The sequence below is a fragment of the Lycorma delicatula genome, chromosome 11 (genome assembly GCF_047948215.1).
Source record: "Lycorma delicatula isolate Av1 chromosome 11, ASM4794821v1, whole genome shotgun sequence".
Taxonomy (NCBI): domain Eukaryota; kingdom Metazoa; phylum Arthropoda; class Insecta; order Hemiptera; family Fulgoridae; genus Lycorma; species Lycorma delicatula.
In genome coordinates, this window is record NC_134465.1 from 30,078,398 (window position 1) to 30,096,844 (window position 18,447).

At 29.5% G+C, this 18,447-nt stretch overlaps 1 protein-coding gene across 1 annotated transcript in view; it reads right to left on the reverse strand.

The window, feature by feature from the left end:
* The window catches only part of mei-P26 (E3 ubiquitin-protein ligase meiotic P26), a 109,324-nt gene that overhangs the window by 50,836 nt on the left and 40,041 nt on the right, over positions 1–18,447 (reverse strand). The window contains exons 8-9 of the mRNA XM_075378591.1: positions 17,838–18,042; positions 11,024–11,444 (exon numbers count right to left, since the gene is read on the reverse strand). Coding sequence (XP_075234706.1) covers positions 11,024–11,444; positions 17,838–18,042 — 626 coding nt within the window. The remainder of the gene's footprint in view (positions 1–11,023; positions 11,445–17,837; positions 18,043–18,447) is intronic.

An 18,447-nucleotide genomic window follows, 5' to 3' on the forward strand; every position in this document is an offset into this window, starting at 1 on the left:
GCTTTCATTGAGCGATCACATTCTTTTGTGTTTTGAGGTGTTATAGACCCCCAGTGTGTCTGTTGTGTAAGCACTTTTCAACATAGATTTAGGAAAAGATCTTAGACAGCTTCTCTTAAGACATTTGCAGTGATGATGAAAATGTTGATAACCTACTCAGGGGGAATAACCTCTCTGATGAAGACCCTGACTTTATTTATGAAGAAACTGATTCATCTGATGAAAAGGACAGGACGCTGATGAAAATGTAGACCCAGAAACACAATATGCCAGAACCACAAGATGAGCTACAACAGAAAACTGAGCCAACTGTTTCAGTGTCACTGAAACAAGGATTAGGAATAAGACTGCCTGTATTGGCGAGAATGAACACCACTGCAATATTATACTTACCTCAAAGGGGCAGGTAAACAAAATTTTGGAAGAAATTATTTTACCAACAAATCGAGAAATAGATAGCAAAGTTAAAAACATTTAAGTAAAACAAATCATCAGAATATGTAAAGATAAAATTTTGGCATTTCTTGGTTTGCTGTATTTATCAGGGGCCAGAGGATTTCCCAAACAAATTTAAAGAACTTTGGTCAGCTACTTTTGGGTCCTCTACTTGCAGGAGCAACTATCCCCTACAGATTTCTAAAAACAGATTCAGATTTCTAGGAACTTGTTAAGAGATTTGATGACAGAAACTAGGCACAGGCTGGAAGGGCAACTGATAGATTTGCTCCAATTTGGGCTATTTTTTAAACATTTGTTGAAAATTCTACAGCCATTTACATCTCTCTGAATTTGTCACCATAAACGAGCAGATTCTGAGATTTAAGAGGAGATGCCCATTCACAGTTTATATGCAAAACACACCCGACAAATATGAGCTAAAAATAATGATGATTCATCAACATTCTACATGCTGAATGCAATACCTTACGTAGGATAGTGCAGGCCTCCTAATAAGGAACTAAACCTTCTTTCTAAGTAAGAACTTTGAGTAAACCGATCCACGGTATAAATAGAAATGTAACTGTATATATTTGAATCAGTTCTGTTCCACTGTTCCGTCAAATGCTAGTAGATAAAAAGCTAACAACGGTAGGAAGGGGTTGAGATCCAATAAGACTAAAATACCATCATCTTTTTTTGTTGTCTTCTATGTATACGATTAAAGAAATTGATGAATTTTCTATGAAATCTTCTGTAATATTATTCTATAACTCAACAAAAGGAGGGACACTCATTCAACCAATTATGCCTCTTCTAATTGGTTTGTAGGAGAGCTACATGTGCGGTAGGGCATCATGGACCATAGTGGTATAAATGCCATGATCCTGTACAACTTGAGGATGGAAAACCCAAAGATGAGAAGAAGGAAGTTTTTAATGGAGTTATCTCTGTTAATGATAAAATCGTTTCTGCAAGCCAAACAACTCAAGCCAAGTCACAGCATACATACCATACTGTTCTTATCTTATTGCAGCGAATGTAAAATTCCTAAGTGTAAAGAGTACTGGGTTTCAAATTTTCCCACACAAAAAAAATTTTTAGTGTAAATTTTTATTTACTGTAACTTTTTTTTAATTTAATTATAATAATAAATATTTTCTGTAGATGTAATAAGATTTTTTAGTTCTGATATAAAATAAAATTAATTAAAAATTTTACTCTGTCAAGTTTTTATTTTCAACACAAATGGTGCCCAACTAATAAAAAGAATTCTACAATTTGTTTTTAAGACACGTTTAATGCAAAAATATAAGTAAAAAGAAAAAAAAAATCACAGTTTAAAACAAGTATGATTAAAGAAGTATCATACATAGCCTACGTTATACAGTCAATAAATTTTAAAAAATTGACAATAGTCGGCATTCATTCTGTGGTGGGTTTATATTTTTGGCCTCGACAGTGAATGTGTTAAAAGACAAAGAAGCCACGGTGTAAAAACAATAAGTAGACATACATATAACTTCAATCTAAAATTTAACTTGCCAGTAAAAATCATTCCTGTTTGTAAATTTTGTAATATTTTTTGTCAGCTCTCATGGTCACGCTGATACAATTGAGAAATTTAGCATATAGAATTTAATTTGGAGACCACCTGACAGAAAAACATGGTGGAGATAAAAAATCTGGCAAATACATATTGAAAAAAATAACATGTTTACCAATTTTTATGAATAAAAAAATACATCTTACATTCTCAAGTTAATATGAAATTGAGAAAAAAGCTTATATTTTGATAATTTCCATATATTTTTTTATGATTTTGGGTGTGTTCCTTTCATTCTACATAAATTTTATGGTAAATGAGAATTATGATTTTTAATACTAAAACATATTTCTGCTACATTCCCATTTCTGAACAAACTATGTAATATACAGTAAACTGCTATCAAAAAGAATTATGATGTATCCATTATAAAATTTGACCTAAGATTAGGCTTAATTAAATTGGTGAATTTATTTGTATTATTTTATTTTATAAATTTCTTAATACGTCGATAGACAATTTTTTAAACGTAAAATTAATCTCAGCATGATTTATTACTTATCAAAAATTCTTTCTTAAAATAAAATTTTAAAAAGTATGAAATCATGCTTGAAATATGAAAAACATTTCCTATACAAAAAGTGTTACATTTGTGTGAGTACACCACATACTCACACAAACTGTATAATTCGGAGAAATAGTGGTGGGGGGGTTAGACCGGTGAGACCATCGAAAAGAATCAGTTATATGTTGGATTTCATCATGGTTAGTTGAGTGTAGAGTATGTTTTTAAAAAAACTGTTCGGGAAATTTATAAACTATGATTTATACGGAATACAGGTATGAGAATTTAATATCAAAGGCCTCTCCATAAAAACATTTCATGGATCCATTAGAAGATTGCTTATCCATCAACTCTTTTAAAATAACGTTCAAAAAGAATTATTATTAAAAATGTAATATGTTATAATGACAAATTATATTAAAAATTACAATTATAATTAATTTTGGATTGGCCAATTTGGTCTACGAATTGAAGTAGACTAGTTATGGGAGTACTGAGTCAAATGTGCTTATTGTCATTTTTTTAATTTTCATAAATAATATGTATTTTTTCATTGCTGTTAGTAATACTTTTTGATATCTCTAAAAGTAGTTATTGTAATTTTTTTTTTAAATAAAAATCTAGAGAACAACATAAGCAGCATAGTCTTAGTACATTTTATATAAATTTAATATAGTCAGTTCTCAAACAATTTATTTAAAAACTTAATGGACGTGACATATAGAACAAGTAGTAATCCTTACCAGTTTATAGCAGTACTCAGAAAATGTTGCAATACCTAAGACCTAACTGTAATCAACATCCTACTATCTTGACTGTGAACACCCCAACCCCTTGTATTACCAACCCCAGTAAACAGCATTGGCAGTCACATTAGTGTAATTTATGCTATTTCTTACATGCTGTGAAACAAGATACAGTTCACTAATCAGTACTAGTTGCAATGAACATTCTGTGGAAAGTTTAATGGATGGTTGCTAATCTTGATTTCTGTAGGTTCTTAAATTCGATACACCTTTTGTCCCATTCTTATTCCCTTGAGTAATCTGGATTGATTCTTTAAAAACCACACTGGCTTCATAATACAAGACAAAGGGATCAATAACTAATTATCCAACGTAGCGCGAGTGTTTCTTCAGAGGAAGTTAGCTAGCTGCAATAAACACTTCTGCTGCAGGCTTATTCAGAGCAGTCTCTGAATAATTTTTATAGAATTTCCCAGCCAGAGACAGTGCAATGTGCCACCTACTTAATATGCAATGAGAATTTTGAATAACTAATTTTTCAAGTTGCAGCAGCAAATAACTTAAATTTTCCCATTTAGGTACAATAAATAACACAAATTTTTAACAGAATGCTACTAATTTCTAACAAAAATTATGTATAACAAAAAAACAACAAAATTAAGATTTGGGTTTTCAATCCATTTGAAGTGACCCAAAGGGTGGTTTGCTTGACCAATTCAAAAAAATTGAAACTTATTCACTTGTTTCCTACATGTCTCGGGGGACCTTTTGGTACAGTACCCACACTATTTTTGTGATTGTAAGGGTTTGCGGAAAAAATCATAACTGAAAAACTATTGGTCCTGGAAGGATGAAACAAAATATAATCATATTTTCTGAAGGTAAAAGATTGGTCCAGTGATTTATTTACCTATTTCTCTTCTTTCTATGAGAGAACTACCATTAAAGTTGAAAAAACTGAAATTTCACTTTTGGTCATTTTTTTCAAGGGGCAGGGATGGCATACACAGTTTGAATTTTTTTTTATATATAGGTCTATATTAGAAGTTTTACCATAAATAATATTAATGGTGATATACTTACCCCAAAATTTTTATGAATTTTTGAAAACTATTTTTTTTAAATTCAAATTTAGGGGCGTCAAATAAGTCTGATAGAGCACTTATTGGAGCATTTATAATTAACTTTGAGCACTTATTTAGCGAGTCAAGATGGTATCACGTTTAACAGGTTTTTCATAATTTTTGAGAGGTTATAACTTTTTTATTAGTTCAATACACAAGAAACTTTTTTACCATAAGCATCTAAAAAAACACTGCTGGTTCTGCAAATTTGAGATTTTTATCACCAGCCCCATCAGAGTTATTTGAAGCCAAAATTTGATATTTTCAAAAATTCATAAACATTTAGAGGTAAGTATATCACCATTAATATTATTTATGGTGAAACTAATATAACACATACCTACATACAAAAAAAATAATTTAAACTGTGTATGCCATCCCTGCCTCATGATAAAAATTACCAAAAGTGAAATTTCACATTTTTCATGTTCAACCTTATGGGTAATTTTCTCATAGAAAGAAGATAGATAGGTAAATAAACCTCTGGACCAATCTTTTACCTTCAGAAAATATAGTTTATAATTGCTTTTTGTTTCATCCTTCCAGGACCAATAATTTTTTAGTTATGATTATTTCCATAAACCCTTACAATCACAAAAATGTGATTGTAAGGGGTTTTCCACACCTATTTTGGTGTGCGCACTGTAACAAAAATGGCTGACACATGTAAACTACTAAATAAAAAATTAGAAAAAAAATAGTTTTAAGGTCCTGGGTAAATAGTTTTAGGGAAAAAGCGGTCAAGTTCAATTTTTTTTAATTTGTCGAACTTATGTTTTTTTGGGACACTTTAAATGGATTGATCCATTTACCAATAAATTCAGAAAATTCTTTTTTTTAATATAAAATAAAAAACATTTAATAATTCATGATAAATTAATTTTAAAGTTTATAAAGCAAGGAGTAATTAAGACAATCTGCAACAATAGTACAATTTTTTTAAATCTACCATTTGCATAAAATATTGAAGACAAATAAAAAGTATAAATAGAGAAAAACAACAGTTTAATAATGAATTATAAAATAAATAAATGAGATCAAATATGATATGTGATTTCGCTAATTAAGAGCAGAATTATCAGTAAATTAATCACAATGTGTACTAACATTTTTACTATCAGTAATATAATCAGAGTAATTTTCAAAATTAATTATATGCTTATCAAATTTTACAACAGAGGTCAAACACAAACTTACTAAAAAAAAGATTAAAAAAAAATTCTAATAAAATCACCCACTATTTTCAAAAATTTGGAAAACTAATTTACTGCTCTATATATATATATATATATTAGTGTTACAGAATAATAACAACTTAAAAGATTTCATACCCGTGTTAAATGTTCAAATTATATTAAATTAGGTACAAAATATACTTTACAATAAGATAAAATACAATGACCAGTCTTACAACTAGAGGTCTGCTAGTCCGAATAAAAAAAAAAATTATTCTACTTAAAGGCTGAGAAAGATCATAATATTTAAATAAACAGAAGGTAGAATCTGAAAAAATTAATTTCTTGTATTAACATAGTTAAATTTGGTAGTCAAAGCACAAAATCCAGAGTACAAAAAAATTTTATTTTATAATTAAACATAAAAGTGAAAAACTATATATTTTTACTATATTATAATAATAACAGTACTTTATTATTGTTACTTTGGTTTTAAAAATGCTTTACATTAATAAACTTTAGACTGATTATATCAATAAAGATGATATAAGCAGACTCAAAAAATCCACATGATGCTGGTTTTCATTAACGTTTAATAAATTTAAGACAATAACATATTTTATTGATATGTATTAAATTCATGCTATGAGATTTTTAATAAATTAATGAAAGGTGTTAATCTTTAAATATAAACACATTGCAAACCCTATTTATAAGGATGAAACAGACCAGTTAATAATTTGAATAACAAAATAATATCTGAATACTAATGGGTATGTTCAGTATTAGCTATACTGCAATTAACATAATTTTTCATTAATGATACAGTAATGCGTAAAGTAAAAATTAATCAGGTACAAGCTTTGAGACAACAATTTAGAACTAAAACTTATCAAAGTAATTTACTCGATTCATTATTAAGCATTCTTTCCTGTATTTAAAACAAATTCTTCTAAATTTTTATTTAACCTGAACTAGCCCGATTTAATGCGACAGATAATTGTAATATCATAATTTTTAGTTACATTTTTATCGTAAGATCATGTTCTTTAAAAATTCAAGGAAAAAAGAAAAATCACTGGACAAATAGTAGGGATAAACTAAACTAGCACACTAAATTAAATAATTTATTAAATAAAGAGGCATAATTAAGACCATATGGGTTTTTTAAAGATAAAATGTGATAAATAATTTATATGAAAAACAAGATAACTAAAAAACAAAGAGGTGTGTAGAGAATAAGCAAGATAAAATGCAAGCATGTAATCCTAACACCATGAACTTAATTAACATGGGAACAGGAAACGTTTTGATCAGGATCATAACTCTACATCAAAATCAATAAGTTAAACAATTTAAACAGACATTAATACAAGAAAATAAAGATATTTAAAAAACAGTTTTTAGTTACACATATTATACAAACACAAAATTAATAATTAGTCAAAGAATAAAAAATATTCTTACAGTATCAGACCATTCTAATTATTAGTTCGGTAATTCTCCAAAATTAATGTTACAACTTAATTAAAATATATCCAAATTTGAGATAATGTTTAAGCATTGTTATTTATAACAATACTTAAACATTAAAACAACAATAATAAAGATTTTAATGTGATAATTTTAATAATTAAATTAACAATCTTTGAGTGTTGCAAATTTTTTTTTAATTATTACTATTTCTGATAATTACAGATAATTAAAAATGATAAATTCAATAACATACTATACATATTAAAAAAAATATAACAGAAATCTTACCAGAAAGTAAGGCACTAAGCAATAAGGCTTTCTGAGTTGGATAGGATTCACGTTGAGGACATGTGGATAAGGAACAAGAGGGATTTCTGGAACCTAGAAAATTCAGTTTATTAAATTGTTTTAAATAAAATTTAGAGTAAGAATTGATTTCTACACAGCAATCTAAATCTTATTTTTTTTATTTTTTTTTTTTTTTAATACGTATGTTTAAACTAACTTCATTACAAATTAAAGATAAAAACAATCTCCCTGCCAACAAAACTCAAAAGAACAAAATTTACCAGATCACTGAAATCTCAACAAACAACTGAATCTTTTAACAATGGTTCAACAACACAAATCTGTTGCCAATATATATATGCTGTCACAGCCACTATCCTTATTTACGTACATTTAAAAAGATGTTAATGGCAGTGGAAATTACATCATTTTAGTTGTACTGTGCTTAAATTATTTAATTAAACATTAAAAATATATATATATATTCAGAAGTCTGCAAAATTAATCTGAACACATAGAATTTTTTGGTTTTTTTGTTTATTTCTATGTTGTGGCTATACTGCTTGACCACCCATTCTTTAAGTTGTCCTGTGTTGTGTTTTGTAAAAGTTTATTTCATTTTTTATTACAAAATCATATTTTCACATTTTTTGTTCACTCCAAGAAAGCATTCAAAAATTGCTTCTCTTTCTGAGCATACCAGTATGACAATAACAAATACCAGGACATTGAATGCTATTTTAAAACAATTTAAAGTAATTGGTTCCTTCCTTTTCATCTCAAAGGAAAGGCAAATGAGACCATAAAAGAAAAACTACTCAAATATAGGGTTGATTATTAGCGAGAAAAAATTACTTGATCCAAAATTATCTTTTGTGGATTAAAGTGAGCCAGTATAACAGATTTACAGTTGACAACTGTTAGATGCTGACTTCTTCCAGCTGGACAAATGGACAAATCAGCCAGCTAAAAAGCTTTTTACAACAAATAATGTGCAAATAAAAAAAAGAAAAAAGTTCTTGTGGGCTAAAACACATACTAACTGAATCAAAGAACACTAGAAAAATGTTATGTATTCAGGGGCAAGGGTTTCCACACGTTGAAAATACAACACTGGCCTACTATCCAACAATCATTAAACATCTTCATAAAAAAAACAAAAACATTTTGGGTTGTTTCACATATATGTCTTGTTCATTACTTCCAGTAGATGGATATATATTAAGATCCTGAAGGACAGTTGTGACAAAACTTCAAAACAAATTCCCACAAGGCAACAAAGTGTTCCAACAAGATTTGGCACCATGCCATACTGCCAAAAAAGTGGAAATAGTTTTTAAAGAACAAAATTAACAGGCTCCTATGACCAGGCAACTCCCCAGACTTAAACCCGATTGAAAATCTTTGAACAATAGTGAAAAAACAACAAACATTAATTATATCACAAAAACTGAACTTATTAAAGCAATATCAAAAACATTTATAGTACACTAGTTGAATCTATATCAAATTATTTAAGTGAAGCCATTAAGAATAACAGGATATATCAATTACTAGATATTCACTAACTGTACAGATAAGATTTTTTTCCTAAATAAAGTAACTTATTATTAGATATCTGTGTTCGGATTACTCTGCATGCTATTCCAAGTACACTAGAAAGATCTGATACAGAGGTTTATTAAATACAAAATGCCATTAAATATATTCCTAAGAAATAAATATATATATATATATATATTTACTTATAGAAACAAAAGAAGTACTAAGTTTATTTTTTCTGCACAGAAAGCTTTATGAGGGATTTCATGTTGTGGTAATGAGACAGTGGAGGCGGCTAAATTGAAAAATGTTCTGTTTATTTAGAAATTTTATGTTAAAACACAAAAGAGTAATAACCAAAAACATCTTACCTTCGAATTTTTGTATATAATTACAGTTGAAACTTTACTATTGAATATGACTACTTATGACCGACTGTAAAATATGCTTTATAGTAAACACAATATGGCACACCTTGCAGGATTATCTTTTTAAAATCGGTTTAATAATACACGTACTTGTGTGTGGATGTGATGAAGTATATATCTAGATTTGATATTTACCCTTTTTTTTTAATTTTAAATTTACAATTACACTGAATTTATATAATTAAAATAAGTTTATAAGTTAAAAGTTTATTAAGATTAACTAGCAAGATAAAAAAAAAACCCTAACAGATTTTCTATTAGTAGTGGTACACAAGAGAATTTATTATTAGTAAACGGATTGAATTAAACATCTTTCCTATGCTGAAATATCTTAACACTAGGATCAATGAACCATTAAAACAGATAGTAATTTTTTTCTGAGCAATTATTTCCTTTAATATTTTTATCATCTTTAAATTTGAATTATATTAATAACTGAAGAGACATAAACATAAAAACACCATTATAAAAATGTTCATTAAGTAAACCACACTTTTAACTTTTTGCATCGTTAAATCAGGTCACAAATTTTGATATTAAATAATTAATAATCAATAAATTTTATGAAATAAAATTTTATAAAAAATTATAAAAACTCTGAGCATAATTTAATTTTAAATGGGGTAAAAATAAAAACTTCCATTAATATAATTTTTACCTTAAAAACATACTTTTTCACCTATAAAGGTTACATACGAGTCCTCTGAACAATACATACTGAAAGTGCGGAAGAACATTTTTTCTTATTATTTTTTATTCTTATGTACACTTATATTGCTTTGTAATAAGAACTAACATTTGCTTAATAATAATTTCAAAATGTATTTATGCTGTTTCTAAAGTGTATATTTTAAAATTATAATTCTTTTCTTAAAAAAGAATGATCAATTATCTAAAAAAGACAAAATCTATGAACTGTAGACAATCCATGTTCTACTATATTGTAAAGATTATTTTTAAAAAACATACATTAGTTAGGCATAATACAGTAAAACAATACAAAAAAAAATCTTTTCTCCATTAACCTTATAAACAAAAAAAAAATCTTTTCAAACACAGCTTTTTAAATGTTTAGAGGAACATCTGATTCTAGACAGACAAATAAATGAAAGAATAAATAATGGTCAGTTGTTAACAATGTTCTAATTTACATCACAGAAAGATACTGACTTGAAGATATTGAATAACTAAAACAAAATTAAGTAAAGGAAAAAAATGACTACTGATACAAATCATAAAATTAAATATCAGCTTAAACATGTCCATTATTAAACCTTAATAATTACAGGTAACTAAACAACAAAACTATAAAGCGATTGATGCAAACAATCAAAATAAGATTAGTAATTTTATTTTGTTTGTTTTACAGCAAATGTATAATTGAAGAAACAAGTCTAAAAGGTAATCATTTTTCTTTTCTTTTTTTTTGATTAGTCAAGAAACAATAAAAATATGTACATAAACATTAAACAAAAAAAATCAATAATAAATAAAACTGATACATAAAATAATGGAAACACCCAAAATGAAGACAAAAAAAATTAACGTGAAGAAAAATTAATATACAATTAAAATGTTAGTGCCATCGACTTGTGAATTGATAAAAGCTGTTAGTATATTGATTGCCAGATGGAAAATTTTGAAATAGGCGAGGGCGAGGTTGTAATTCATTATTCATAAATTGATTTTGCTTACCCTGTTCACTGATAGAAGCTGTTCCCAACTTAGCCAGTGCCTGAAGATTGGTTAGAGCATTAGAACTTATATCGCCTTGAAACAGGTCAACTAGATTAAATGATGGAGTCGGACTTGGGTTAGAGCTCGGTGGTTCCTCTTTACTATTGACAGCAGTAGCAGTCGCAAGAGTTGCCAACTGCGTAAGGTTATACTCTTGAATCATAGTCATAGGTGGCAGACAAGGTGTTGTTTGAAAGAGATCTCCTTCAAATGATGAAGGCATTGATACTGGGCTGCTGGTCATAGAGCTCGGTGGACACGTCATACCTCCACTGCTCCCAACTCCCCCTCCTAATAATGGTGGTGGGCTGCATTCTTGTTGTGGTGTAGTTGTCTCGGTTACAGCTGGCGAATCTTTTCGGAAGCTACCAAATGTGGACTGTAAAAAAAAAAGCAAGCATAAAAAATTAATGGACCCATATCTTTTTTTTACTAAAAGTCAAGAACGATCCTACTGATTAAAATATCAAACCGGTAAACATCATTTACATTTTGCATTGCCAACAATATGCAATCTAGAATAATCATAAAAATCGTTTAACTCTTTTACTTGACAATATGCTTAATAAAGTAAAAAATACATTAAAAGCATTAAAACTATGAACGGCCTAATACTGATAAATACAAGAGTGTTTTAAGTAATGCACAGTTTCTGATAAACTCACAAATTAAGAGGTAGTCAAATAAGAAACAAATCTTGCATAAAAATGTTTTACTTGCTACATCTTACATTTACTTTTTCCCGCAGTCATTTATATAGCTACATACATTTCTTCCAACAGTGAACGCGTTCTCATTCCATCAATGAAAAATGCTGACAGTCTTTCCTTCATCTAAAACCTCCTGCATTCTTCAAATTTACCAATCTTGGTGCAATGAATACCTTCTTTAATAGCCCATTTAATTGCAGAAAAAGGTGAAAATTGCAAGATGCCAAATCTGGTGATGATAGTGTGGAAAAGATTTAAATTTCAACTGCACAAGAGTCATAGTGGTTAGCAACACCAAACCTCCTTTTGGTGTTTCTCATCGATCACAGAAATTTGTTGATACCTGCAAGTTTCAACATCAATAATGCTTGACCAGCTTTTGATTTATAAAATTTTATTGCCAATCTATTCACAACAATCAATAGTTTATCACCAAAACGGCTGTTAGACAACGATAATACCACTATCACTTTTCCCATTACAAATTCAATCACTGCAAGATGTTTTTGATGCGTAATATAGCAAGCATAAACAACTAAACATCAATGGCAACAAATAGAAAATGACAGGCATGGGTCAAGTTTTACAATATTAGCAATAGGCAAGTTTAACTACAAGCTGGCAGCATATGTTGTTCTGTGTGAAAATTTTGTTCTTTCATTATGTTTCAATGTGCATTATATTTCAGAATCTCCTCATACAGTAAGGCACCAAAACCATGGATAACTTTATACTGATTCTTCAGAATGGCTCTATACACTGTACAAGATGGGACCAAACTTTAATTCATAAGGAAAAAAAATGTTGGTAAATCTACTTCTACTTCATATGTAGTGTATTGGAAATGAATATAATACAAAAAAATATTACATTCATACTTTCTATCGATTTTTTAAATTAATGTTTTGTTTTAATGGTTTGAGTTTGAGTATTATAATCTTTTGACCTATAAATTTAAACTCAAAACCACATTTATTTCTACTAAACTTTAATTATTCTAACCTTCAATCACTTTAAACATTAATAATTTTAATATACCGGGTGATTCAAAAAGGACTTCACAAGATTGAAATCTTAGACTCAGTTGAGGTCTCATTCCATATAAACACACATCAAGTTTTGTAATGCGATATACATCTCACTTTGTGTTTCATCCCAAACTTTTCAACCAGCAAATCAGGAATTATCTGTGCAGCTGCACCATTAATTAGCTCAACCAGATTGCAGGCAAAGGTGGTATATATAAACCTTATCTTTAATGAAATCCCACAAGAAAAATCTAATGGGGGTCAAATCTGGGAAGCAAGGTGACAATGCAACTGGACCTTCACAATCAATCCACCGACCTGGGAATCTAGTAAAAAGAAAATCTCATACTTCTAGGTGGTAGTGGGATGGTGTCCTATCTTGCTGATAATAATGGCATCCGTTCTTTGTCGTCATCATCTGAGGAATAAAGAAAATTTTGAAACATGTCCATATAAACAATACCATTTACGACTGCCTCCTAGAAGAACAGGCTGTACAGTATTTGTTTGCTTAGCGCACAAAAAACAATGACCTTAGGGCTATCACAAATGTGCTGCAAAGTTTCATGAGAGTTTCCATCACTACCCTGTATTCAGGAGTAGTGTGTTCACCTTGTTAGTGAAATGTTAACTCATCACTAAAAACCGATCTTCTAAACATGTATCTATCTGCAATTCTAGCAATCATTTCCACACACAACTGCAGCCGAGAAACTTAATCGTCATTGTGATGTGTTGAACCAAGGAGTTTGTACAGCTTTAAGTGCAATCGTTTATATAATGCACACCAAACATTTGTTTGTGGAATGCCAGCCTAACACGACACAAGAGGAGTTGTTTTTTCAGACTATGTACAAACATTTATCAGAGTTATTCCACAGCAGTCTCAAAACTGAACACGAACAACCTGTCTCAACAAAGGTTTGGTGCCACAAGTAAATTGAATGCCTACTAGGAGACTCCCTACAGTACTAAATAAAAATTATGTTGAACTGCAGTTTCTGACTGCAAAGCATGAAACCAAAACACAGCAAGCACATTCCCCACCAGTAAATATATCCATTTTTAACAACACTGGTGACAGCGCTGGTAGCTAAATACTGTACAGATGAACTATTAAGAGTCAAAATTTTATGTGTTTCGCTATGCAACAAGACCTTAACTGAATCTGTAAATTATCTAAATAAATGTTTATATGCTTTTAAAGTTGTGAAGTTCTTTTTGAATCAACTGTTTATGGTTTGTGTTTGTTTATGTGTGTGGGCACCTTTTTTAGTAATATTAGTATTTAGCATATCGCAACGAAATACATGTTAAAAAGATCAACCTTGCCTGACTCAAACTGTTTTAGTACATTTTTAATGTCTACATTCTTCATATTTGTTACCTGATTTAACACTTTAACACTAACCAAGGTTACACTTTTTAGTCAAAGTTACTATATTTGCTTTATAAAGTGAAATTAATTTAACACCAAGCAATGTTTTTTTTCTTGTAAAGTTCATTCAGGTATAATGTTTTTTTTTTATCCATCAGTAAAAAAGTATTATGAATACTTTTAAAATTTTGCTGTATTTGGAAAATTCTCTGCTGTAACAAGCTATGTAACATATCTATTTCGCAACCAATTATTAACCTTTGCAACTAAAAATGCAATCTTTGCATCTTTTTAATAATTCAATTTCAATAGCAGTGTTCTGTAAATGCAGTTGAAAATGTGAAAAAAGTGGTGTGAGCAAATTATCAAGCAATAAAAAAAACTGTAAGGAAACAACTTTGATCCTTGTGCAAACGGGTTTTTGGGTTTAATCGATAATTAATACCTACAGCTGTTGAAACTGTTCCTCTTGAAATAAGACCAGGCTTTAGTAATATAGACTCTACAAATGTCAAGGAATTATTGAATTTAATCATGACCATGTGATACTTGCAAATTTATTGAACTATACAACTTATTAAAACGCAAAAGAAATATTCACAAAAGTAAAATAAATTTCTAAAAAATTCAGAAAATGTCCCAGAAATATATTATAAAAACCACTTAATAAAAACATTCAAATGATAATACGTAAGTAACCATACCAACATTATATTACCGCACCTTATGTTATTATACTAATTTTCTAATGTGTCCTTATTTTGATAATTATATGACATACTTAAAATAAAAGTCATTTATCAGTTTTTAATCTTTATTTATGAAAAAAGCTGAAAATCCATTGCTGGTTTGGGAAGTGAAATTTGCCAGTTTATTTAAAACTAAAATATATATAACAACTCTCTATTTATTCGTTAACAATCTATTTCAACTACAGCACTGAATTATCTCAACAACAAATATAAAAAATGTAATTATAATTAAAACAAAAAAAAAATAAAAAACCAGTATTTAATGAAGTTGTTTGTAACAAACGTTCATCTAGTTCAACTAAAAATGTTTGTTGGAAATTATTATTATTATAATTAGCAATATTAAATTACAAAAGAATTCATGTCAAATGTGTCATATGTCTAAAAATAAAAACACGAGGCATATTCATAAAGTAAGGACATATTCATAACTCGTGAGAATAGGTTTTTACTTACAGTTTTAGTTTACGGCTTATCTACTTCACCTTTTCACATAATAACCATTCAATTCTAAGCACTTTTCATAACGCTACACCAGTTTCTTTAATCCCTCTGCATAGAAGTTCACCACCTGGGAACTGAACCAGTTAACAATGGCAGCCTTGAGTTCCTTGTTGTTTTCAAACGGTTGTCCACAAAGTTACTTTTTCAAATGCAAGAAGAGGAAGTAGTCACTAGGTGCAAGGTCGGGACTCTATGGAAGGTGGTCAAAAAGTTTCAACAAAAATCTTGAATCTTCTTCTTGGTTAAGGCAGCAGTATAAGACCCACATTGTCGTGAAGGAGGATTACGCTGGACAACAATTTCCCGTGTTGTCAATTTTGGATTGCACGTCTCAGTTTGGTGAGCGTTTTGCGGTACATGGCAGATGTAATTGTTGATCCATGTTCCATGAAATCAACCAAAATGACGCCCTTTTTGTCCCAAAAATACAGTAGCCAACACTGTTCTCCAAAACTTTTTCAGTTTTGGAGAACATGAATGGCGCTACTGCAAAGACTGTTTCAATTCTGCATTGGTGTAGGATATCTACATCTCATTGCCTGTAACAATGTGGGAAAACAAATCACCTCAATCTTGTTGATAGCGGTCCAAAAATGCTTGTCCACAGCACATGCTTTGCTCTTTATGTTGTCAGTGAGCATTTTTGGTACCCACCTTGCACACAATTTGTGATATCTGAGCTTTTGTGTAGATAGAGGTGCATCCAACGCGCAGAAATTTATCAGCCAGAGCATTAATCGTCAATCACCAATCACATTGCAGATTTCAGTTCACTTATTCAGCAATTTTGTCGGTCTGAATACTGGACCTGCCACTGTGCTCTTTGTTGGGCACATTTGTGTAGCCGTTTTTAAAGTCTCAACACCATCGTCTAACCTTTCCTTCACTCATTACTGTAGGTCCATACACTAGACAACTCCCGATGAATTTCAGCAACTGAATATCCTTTTGCACAAAAAAATCAAATCACAACACGCACTTCACAACTGGCGGGAGAAACGATTGTAGCGGACATTGTGATTCGCATTCACTAGCAAGCAAACGATTACAGAATAAAAACTACAACTGTAATGGCTTCGTAAATAGCCAATAATGGCCCCATGATTATAATAATAGTCAATAATGGCATTCATGAAACTGTGTTCAGATCCACTAATATTTAAATATACGCCGACAGCTCGTACACTTTATGAATATGTCTCGTATATATAATTTCAATGAAATTAATCTTTTTTTTCATACTACTTACTCTTCTGTATTGTTAACTGCATTTAAATTCTATTAAATAAGCCACCAAATACAGAACTGATAAAGTTTTCAATTATGACTGAGAATTTGGTATCCCATAATAAAGTACTTTGATGAAAAATTAAGGTAAGATATATATCATCTTAATATTCTGTACAAGGTGGTTTATGTACCACTTTGCATGTGTACGCACACGTGCACACACAAATACACTGGCAAAACTAAAAGGTATTTTCTGTAAATGCAACTTCAAAATCAGAGAAACATACAATGTCTGATTATGTTAATTACATTTTATAAGTTATTGTAGATATATTATGGTTGTTTTGCTTAACAGAATGAGAACATTTAAAAAGAACACCGAAGAACTAACTGGTAAAACACAAACTGTTTTGTCACTTTGTAACATCAATAAACATTGTTTTCAGTGATAATCTTTGAATGATATAAAAATCAAAAACTTTATAAATCATCGATAACAAAACATAATCAAGAAGTAATTGGGCAATTAAATATCTTAATTAGAATCACTGTTTAATTATCAAGTATTCCAATTAAATTGATATTTTGTCTTACAAGATTGACAATTCTACAAACGTAATAGTACCATAAGAATAAAAAATATAACTTACAGTAACATTTACATGACTTACAATTAAAACAAAAAAAAAATAAAAAACCAGTAATTAATGAAGTTGTTTACTATATAACAATTAACACATTCCTCAAATTTTCATCTAACCCAACTCAAATATTTGTTGGAAATCATTGTTATTAATATTGTAATAATATGATTATTAAAAAAATCATATAATTAAAAACTTTTGACAGGAAAGATGACCAAAGAATGATAATCAGATTGACATTTTAAGGGCAATTTATTTTTTAAATATAAGTTGATACATGCTCACTTATATCTTAATAGCATTTCAGCAAGCTGTAAAATGGAATTTTTTTTAATTTAGACATATGAAAAAAGTGCCATAATTCTAATCAAAAATCTTAATACACAATACATGGATGGGGTAAACACAATCTGCTGAAACTCTTCTTTAGAAAATAATTCATTACAGATATGAAATTGGTATTAATTCAAAAGAAATTAACATACACAAATATAATTAAATAAACTATTACTTAAAGTTATATTACCTGCACAGCCTCATTAAATTTATCCATGTCAGATGTAAATTCAATACTAATATTTACATCTGGTTTTGGTGTATTATTAATCAAATTCAGCAGCTGGGTGCCAACAACACGACGGAGTGCCAATATTTCAGCTGCATTACCCAAATCCAAAAGCCTGTTAGTAAATTTACAAGCATCCTCAATGCATTCCATTGTTTTCTCAACACTGCACACAAAATAATAATTACGACTTTAACAACAAATAAAAAAGGCATAGAAGAAATTATAAATTACTGTAAAATACTTAATTCAATTACAGGCTAATTTATAATAAGCAAGTATAAAAAAGTTATACTAAAAATGGAAGTAGAACTAAGAAAGGGTAGTATATATACCCCACCTTGTCTCTTAGGTGCCCAGTGTACATCATACTATACAACTACATGAATAAATGTTATAAGGCCAGATTTAAAACCAATAACCTCAGGTTTTTATTGGTTTTTAACCAATAAAAACCTCAGCCAAATGTTAGGTTCTTTAAACCATAAGGAAAGGAAAGTGAGAGAATCCATGGATAGGTCCATATGCAGGGCTTATGGACCTAGTTTAGTGGGCCCCCACTAAACTAGAT